This window comes from Cyprinodon tularosa, unplaced genomic scaffold (assembly GCF_016077235.1).
Source record: "Cyprinodon tularosa strain WSP-4 unplaced genomic scaffold, ASM1607723v1 ctg64, whole genome shotgun sequence".
Lineage (NCBI taxonomy): Eukaryota > Metazoa > Chordata > Actinopteri > Cyprinodontiformes > Cyprinodontidae > Cyprinodon > Cyprinodon tularosa.
Genome location: NW_024039385.1, coordinates 560860 through 569443, shown reverse-complemented (window position 1 = coordinate 569443; position 8584 = coordinate 560860). Strand labels below are relative to the sequence as shown.

General features: G+C 42.4%; 1 protein-coding gene across 1 annotated transcript in view; it reads right to left on the bottom strand.

The window, feature by feature from the left end:
* Positions 1 to 1373: 1373 nt before the first annotated feature.
* emilin1a (elastin microfibril interfacer 1a) overlaps positions 1374 to 8584 on the bottom strand; it is a 46468-nt gene continuing 39257 nt past the window's right edge. Inside the window, exons 8-12 of the mRNA XM_038308553.1 lie at positions 7750 to 8164; positions 7285 to 7401; positions 5723 to 5740; positions 5488 to 5622; positions 1374 to 2831 (exon numbers count right to left, since the gene is read on the bottom strand). Of these exons, the coding sequence (XP_038164481.1) occupies positions 2521 to 2831; positions 5488 to 5622; positions 5723 to 5740; positions 7285 to 7401; positions 7750 to 8164 (996 nt within the window). The 3' untranslated portion in view covers positions 1374 to 2520. The remainder of the gene's footprint in view (positions 2832 to 5487; positions 5623 to 5722; positions 5741 to 7284; positions 7402 to 7749; positions 8165 to 8584) is intronic.

Here is an 8584-nt window from a genome sequence, read left to right as displayed (position 1 = left end):
CTGTTTTATCTTTGATGAAGTGTGATGGGTTTTTTGTGTGTTTGGTGTGTGTATATATATATATATATATATATATATATATATATATATATATATATATACACTCACCGGCCACTTTATTAGGTACACCTGTCAAACTGCTCGTTAACACTTAATTTCTAAGCAGCCAATCACATGGCGGCAACTCAGTGCATTTAGGCATGTAGACATGGTCAAGACAATCTCCTGCAGTTCAAACCGAGCATCAGTATGGGGAAGAAAGGTGATTTGAGTGACTTTGAACGTGGCATGATTGTTGGTGCCAGAAGGGCTGGTCTGAGTATTTCAGAAACTGCTGATCTACTGGGATTTTCACGCACAACCATCTCTAGGGTTTACAGAGAATGGTCAGAAAAAGAAAAAACATCCAGTGAGCGGCAGTTCTGTGGGCGGAAATGCCTTGTTGATGCCAGAGGTCAGAGGAGAATGGCCAGACTGGTTCGAGCTGATAGAAGGGCAACTGTGACTCAAATAACCACCCGTTACAACCAAGGTGGGCAGAAGAGCATCTATGAACGCACAGTACGTCGAACTTTGAGGCAGATGGGCTACAGGAGCAGAAGACCACACCGGGTGCCACTCCTTTCAGCTAAGAACAGGAAACTGAGGCTACAATTTGCACAAGCTCATCGAAATTGGACAATAGAAGATTGGAAAAACGTTGCCTGGTCTGATGAGTCTCGATTTCTGCTGCGACATTCGGATGGTAGGGTCAGAATTTGGCGTCTACAACATGAAAGCATGGATCCATCCTGCCTTGTATCAACGGTTCAGGCTGGTGGTGGTGGTGTCATGGTGTGGGGAATATTTTCTTGGCACTCTTTGGGCCCCTTGGTACCAATTGAGCATCGTTGCAACGCCACAGCCTACCTGAGTATTGTTGCTGACCATGTCCATCCCTTTATGACCACAATGTACCCAACTTCTGATGGCTACTTTCAGCAGGATAATGCGCCATGTCATAAAGCTGGAATCATCTCAGACTGGTTTCTTGAACATGACAATGAGTTCACTGTACTCAAATGGCCTCCACAGTCACCAGATCTCAATCCAATAGAGCATCTTTGGGATGTGGTGGAACGGGATTTGCATCATTGATGTGCAGCCGACAAATCTGCGGCAACTGTGTGATGCCATCATGTCAATATGGACCAAACTCCCTGAGGAATGCTTCCAGCACCTTGTTGAATCTATGCCACGAAGAATTGAGGCAGTTCTGAAGGCAAAAGGGGGTCCAACCCGTTACTAGAATGGGGTACCTAATAAAGTGGCCGGTGAGTGTATATTTATATGTATATTTTTTTTCTGTTGGAAAATGGACATTTGTCTGAGGTAGTCTGAAGAATGGGCCATGCTCCTTTTTTATTTTTACATTATGTTTTTCACACAACGTAGCATTGCAGCAAAAGCAGGCCCTAAGCATGCTGCAAAGGTCGGTCCTCTGGCATGGCCCCTGATCCTGAATTCTGCAGAGTTCCTGGAGCTGTGCTAAAAGTTTGGTTCTGTGCCAGAAAATAATTAAGACCAGAGCTGTGATCAAATATCCAGCCTGCTAATGGCCGCTCTGCAACACACTAAGAAAAAACTTTTCAATAATAACTCACGGTTGATGCATAAATATAAGCCTGTATGACAACATCTATAATGAATCTCAGGTCTGTTTTTCGAATTCTTTTTGAAAATCTAATATTTAGATAGCATTGCATTCATGCTGATGATTATGTAAACCTCTGACTGGAACTCCTAACTTTAAGATGACTCCTATAGGGCTCAAAGAGGAAACAAATCCCCTCTCTTCCATCTGACAAATTCCCCTGTGTTTCAGGGCGCAGCCAAAGTCCAAAAATGGTCTTATTGTTTTGTGGCTGCATGATTTATAAAATCCTGTGGTTTCTCTGATGAACTGTCAGTGACTTCATTTGTGCATTTCCTCCTAAAGAATAGCGGTTTGGACTTTGTCCTTCCCCTGCATTTTTCCCCAAGACAATTGGCACTCAGTGTTGCATTTCTGGGAACTGCTTTGTGGTCAAAATGAAACTGAGCAACAAAAAAATAAATGACCAGAGGAAAGAAAATGATAAAACAAATAAAAGAGAATGTAATGAAAGCTAAAAGACTTGTTGTGGCGTGAGTGGACAGCGCAGATAAATAAAAAGGACCCACAACTTTAATCTTTCCATTTTTGTCCTTTCTCTAACACAAGTGAAAGTTAAGAGTGTGTGCAGCTGCAAACAAGAAGGTATCAAAGTTTATAGCAAGGCACAGAGATATAGAATCACCCAGCAGTGGCTTTTTCTCCCCCCCGCAAAAGAAAATACATGTCAGTCAGAAAATAAAAACATTTTTTTCCTTAAAGCTGTGAGACATTTTTGTCCTCTTTGCTGGACTGATCCAGTCCATTTGTATCAGTTTCACACTCTGTCCACGGCTCGCTGTGGTCGAGTCCAACATAAACTCTGAAATCATACGGTCAGAGCCGTTCTAGTACAGCAGCATCCCGCTGAAGATGGTTAAAGGTTCAGAGGAGTAGGCCAGCTTTCCGGTGACGAGGTCAATGCAGACGGTGTCCCCGGCCTCTAAAGGCAGGATGATGTTGAACACCGCCAGAGCTCCGGGGATTTGTTTGGCCTCTGCCATGGGCTTCTCCAGGCCTTCAGGCTGATATCCTGCTGAATCCACTCGGGCAACGCCGACGTTTGACTTGGAAAGCACCGCCTCAATCTTCATGTTCTTATGACCCGTTAGGATGCCGCTGAAAAAGTATTTGCCACGCAGAGGGGCCGTAAATATACCTGTAGAGCAGAACAGTGATTAGTAAAGCTTTTATGTTACATATTAGAGGAGTGTTTTGTCTTTATTTCAGAAGTTTACAGTGATGTAAAAAGTATTTGACCCTTAAAACATTTCTGTTTTTTATCCCGATAAAATGCTTAAAATGATTAAACAAACTCCCCTGTAGAGTTTGGTTTAGAAATAGTTAAACCTGACCGACTATAGAACAATAACCTCCCCCCCAATAACACACTAGCTTTTATTAATCAAGTTATAAATTAAAGAATTTGAGTTAAAAAAATAATGATATAAATAAAATTATATAAACACGTTTATTTTGATCCAATCTGAATAGTTAGAGTTGCATGTTTATATGACATTTTTGTTAGTCTGATCAGACGTTCACGACAATTACTCATGTCCATGCAAACTAAGCTATTAAAAGTGACACTTATTAGCCTGGAAAGGGTGAGAAATCCTTTTCTATGGTTTTAGTTTCGTGAGCCACAGTGAGAGCTGTTCTTCATCAATAAAGAAAACATGGATGAGTGTTGGGTGAGTAAATCTATTAACAGAAAGAACACTGAGCTACTTCTAAAGCTCTACAGGTCTAATTATTTCTTAGGTAGGGTTGATGTTAGTTGGGGAGGGTTGGCCTAGTGGTTAGAGCAGTGCGCTTGTGCTCTGAGAAGGTTGCAAGAATCCCGTTTGATCCCCACAGCCTCAACTCTGGGTCCCTGAAAAACAGCCTTAACCCCACACTGCTCCCCGCAGCCCACTGCTCCCAAAAGAGATAGATTAAATGCAGAGGTAAATTTCTCCAGTGTGAGATTAATAAAGTTCAATTATTATTATAAATTATTATTTTTATAATTCAATAGCTAAGATACACTATATTGCCAAAAGTATTTGCTCACCCATCCAAATTATTGGAATCAGGTGTTCCAATCACTTCCATGGCCACAGGTGTATAAATTCAAGCACCTAGGCATGCAGACTGTTTTTACAAACATTTGTGAAAGAATGGGTCGCTCTCAGGAGCTCAGTGAATTCCAGCGTGGAACTGTGATAGGATGCCACCTGTGCAACAAATCCAGTCGTGAAATTTCCTCGCTCCTAAATATTCCACAGTCAACTGTCAGCTGTATTATAAGAAAATGGAAGTGTTTGGGAACGACAGCAACTCAGCCACGAAGTGGTAGGCCACGTAAACTGACGGAGCGGGGTCAGCGGATGCTGACGCGCATAGTGCGAAGAGGTCGCCAACTTTCTGCAGAGTCAATCACTACAGACCTCCAAACTTCATGTGGCCTTCAGATTAGCTCAAGAACAGTGCGCAGAGAGCTTCATGGAATGGGTTTCCATGGTCGAGCAGCTGCATCCAAGCCATACATCACCAAGTGCAATGCAAAGCGTCGGATGCGGTGGTGTAAAGCACGCCGCCACTGGACTCTAGAGCAGTGGAGACGCGTTCTCTGGAGTGACGAATCGCGCTTCTCCATCTGGCAATCTGATGGACGGGTCTGGGTTTGGCGGTTGCCAGGAGAACGGTACTTGTCTGACTGCATTGTGCCAAGTGTAAAGTTTGGTGGAGGGGGGATTATGGTGTGAGGTTGTTTTTCAGGAGCTGGGCTTGGCCCCTTAGTTCCAGTGAAAGGAACTCTGAATGCTTCAGCATACCAAGACATTTTGGACAATTCCATGCTCCCAACTTTGTGGGAACAGTTTGGAGCTGGCCCCTTCCTCTTCCAACATGACTGTGCACCAGTGCACAAAGCAAGGTCCATAAAGACATGGATGACAGAGTCTGGTGTGGATGAACTTGACTGGCCTGCACAGAGTCCTGACCTCAACCCGATAGAACACCTTTGGGATGAATTAGAGCGGAGACTGAGAGCCAGGCCTTCTCGTCCAACATCAGTGTGCGACCTCACAAATGCGCTTCTGGAAGAATGGTCAAAAATTCCCATAAACACACTCCTAAACCTTGTGGACAGCCTTCCCAGAAGAGTTGAAGCTGTTCTAGCTGCAAAGGGTGGACCGACGTCATATTGAACCCTATGGATTAGGAACGGGATGTCACTTAAGCTCATATGTGAGTCAAGGCAGGTGAGCAAATACTTTTGGCAATATAGTGTATAAGGGAAAGGGTGGCTTCTGGACCCATCTGACATTTTCCTGAAAACATCCTACTTGTCCTCCATACTTTTAATAAAACGTTCTTTAGACTTCTTTAGAATTTAGCTATTTTTCTTCTTTCATGTGGTGTAAAATTAACAGCTTTAATAAAAAAAAAACTTTTTACTTACATTTTATAAAACAAACATGAGTGGGACTAAATAACAACACAGAGGACCATGTCTGTATAAAAACCTAAGCCAATCATTTTTAACTTTAACTTTTTTTTCATAATATTTAGCTTTTCCCTTCATCATAAAGGTGAATTTTATCAACCTAAAACAAAACCATAAAAGCATATCCTCTAAAACTGACATTAGAACAAAAACCATGAGCTGCATTACCAATGCTGGACGGAATATATTCAAACATTTTTCTCTTCATTTCTGGCCCTCCATATAGGTACCTATTTTTACTATTGAACATAACTGTCTGACAAAAGACAAGATATAACATAAACTGAAGAACCAATAGAAAATCTTGAAGCATTAACCACACCTGTTTTCGGATCATAGGCATCATTTTCATTGACAAAGACTTGGTTAAACTCTATAGTTCCTGTTTTCCTCATATGACGAGTCAGTGCAGCGGAGAAAGAAAGGCGTGGCACATGGGCATCAGACCCTTGAAGACCTGATGACAAGGCAGAGACACGGAGTGGAGCTTAGTAAGAATTACAGATCAAAGTGTAATGAAGTTCTTTCATCTGTTGGTCGCTAAGTGTGACACATACCCTGTTCTCCTCTGAGCCCTGGAAGAAAGATAAAAGATATGAAGAGTGAGTCAAACATTGCAACACTTCTGTTCATTGGTGATTTATCATAAAAAGTCTGGTACAAATGTTCCTACTGCTTAACTTTTACACATGAAGTCACATTTTATCCATAACTTCAACATATTTCATTGAGATTTGAAAGCTCATTCTTACTCCCAACTCGTCACATTTTAGTCAAGTCAGTATCTGAAGTGACGGAGTTCATAACAGGCTGTAGCAGGAACTTCCATAAATGTTTCCATGACTTGTGAAGTAAAAAACACACCACTAATCCATCCCTTACCCCTAAACCTAAAGAAACAGTATAGAAGTTACCGTATACTTCTAAAACTACCAAAGTAACTTTATAGGCTAAACTTCTATGTATTTTTTTGTTGCGGGTCAGGTGACACACTCTCCGCAACCTGTAATTTACCCTGCCCGTCAAATACTGACGCGAGGGGTACCCCACTATTGACCCAGCTTCAATGTCTGGCGAGTTGGGAGTGAGAAAATGTTGGATTTGATGTGTTTGTATAACTGTATAATTACAGTTATTTTAAATTCAGTCCCCTTAAGTCAATGCTTTCTAGACTATAGAGTGTTACATACACCTGTAGTTTTTTCAAGGTATGTCTTAACATGACTTAAAGGATCTCCATGGCTTCCTTCTTCCCACTCTTTCATATCAGCAGATTTCTGTCATTGCATTCCTCCACCTGAGCTCTGCAGCTCCTCCACGGGCCTGTCGGTTGCTTTTCTGATTTAGTCGTTGTGAGGATGTTTTTTTCCTTGCTCCAAACCTCCACATCTTCCTCCCTGACCTGTCTGCTGTGGAAGTTTGCCTTCAGTGGAAGTGTTAGCCTAGTGGGTAGAGCAGTGTGCTTGTGCACTGAGAGAGCTTCAAGTCTGCAGTCTGGCTTAACCCCACGCTGCTCACCGGGTGCCGCACAATGGCAGCCCACTGCTCCCCAAAGCGATGGTTTAAATGCAAAGGTAAATTTATCCAATGTGAGATCAATAAAGTTAAATTATTGTGGAGTGGTGGCCTAGTGAATAGGGCACTGCGCTTGGAATCCAGAGGTTCTAAGTTCGAGCCCCACTTCCACAGACTGACACTCTGGGTCCCTGAGCAAGACCCTTAACCACACACTGCTCCCTGGGCGCAGAGGATGGGTTAATGCAGAGAGTTAATTTTGTTGTTCTGTAGTTGTGATAGTGTAATATCAATAACACTATCACTTGGGGGAAAAAAAGGTTTATCATCTACCGTTACAAACCTTACTGTACAAACTTAACAAACCTCTGAGGAGTTCACTGCTGGATAAACACAGATAGGAAATCAATCACAACCATTTGTTGCACTAGGTTTTATCTATTTGCATCCAATTCGGGGGTGAAATGAAATATATGAAATTATCTGTTGATTTTTTAATCTCACAAATCCAAATAAAAACTTTGAATTTGGATATAAAATGTGACAGTGTTGAAGAGACACATTGTACAAGCATAACATGAGCCTTTAGGGCAGTTTTCTGTACCTGGTGGTCCAACTGGTCCCTGTCTGCCTTCTTTGCCTGGAGGTCCCACCCTTCCTTGGGGTCCAACAGGACCCTGTGGTCCAGGATAGCCTCTCTCTCCTCGGGGGCCTGGTGGACCTGAAGGAATGCAGCATTTAGAGAAACAGGCTCAGAAACACCCACATACATTCCTGTAAAGCAGTGATAATGGCTCTGAGGAGCTTCCAACAACTAGCACATTAAGTCAAGAGAGGCAAGACATTTAACCCGGCGAGACTTCAGATGTGTCTTTCACACGTGTTTATAAGAAGCAATCCCTCAGACAGACAACAGACTTTATAGGCTTTTAAGTCAGTTCTTTTAAACACAGCAGCCTGGATTTATTCTTTTGGCCTATTTTAACCTTAACCTAACATGCCCTCCATCACATTAGTGCATCCTCTTGGCCAACATTGCAATCCCATGCTCTCTTTTCCTTGAACTTACCCCTGAAGTCCTGTTCCCTGAAAACAGTGAATTGTTTGCCCAAGTCCAGCACTGAGGAGTTCAGCCTATGTATCCTGGAGTGGACACGTTCCAGCTGGATGTTCTGGATATTGTCAATGAGCTCTCCTTGGTACGTCACGGTGTCATTGAGCCCGTTAACACAGCCCCACAGGCCGGACACATGTCTGTTCAGGCCATCTTTGATTTTCTCCAGGCTGTCAGTGAAGGAGTCCAAGCGGCCGCAGACGCCCTCCAGCTTGGAGAGCCTTTGGTCCAGGCCTTCACTCGACCGCCGGCACTCCCCCACCTCCGTCACATAGTTGCTTCGGATGATCTGGAGCTCCCTGCCCAGATTGTCAAACTGAATCTTTGAGTCTTCGTTGTGCTCAGTCAGCTCTTCCTGTACATCTTTCACCTTCAAGAGAAAAACATTTGTTTTTCATCTAACTTTTTAGATCTTTGCCAAATGTAATTTTCCCGCTGTGTCACATGCTCAATCTAACAACATCTCTGTTTCTATACCAGGTTTACTAATAAAATCATAAGAAGCTTCCCAGATAGCCATAATGGATGTCTGACTGAGCCAGTGTTTTCACAGTAAGCAAAGAAAATTAATGGCTTCTGTCAGACAGATAAATTAAAACAATAAGCATATAGATCGGTCATATAGAAAATATTTTAAATGCAAATAAAGCAGCTATAGAAAACTAAGTTGTGAGAAACTGACTAAGACATTTACCTTTAAATTAGCTTCTTTTTTAAATTCAACTTTCTGCTTACCTTGAAATGGGGTTCATTTATTATTTATTATTAGAGACCAGAGGAAATAGATTAG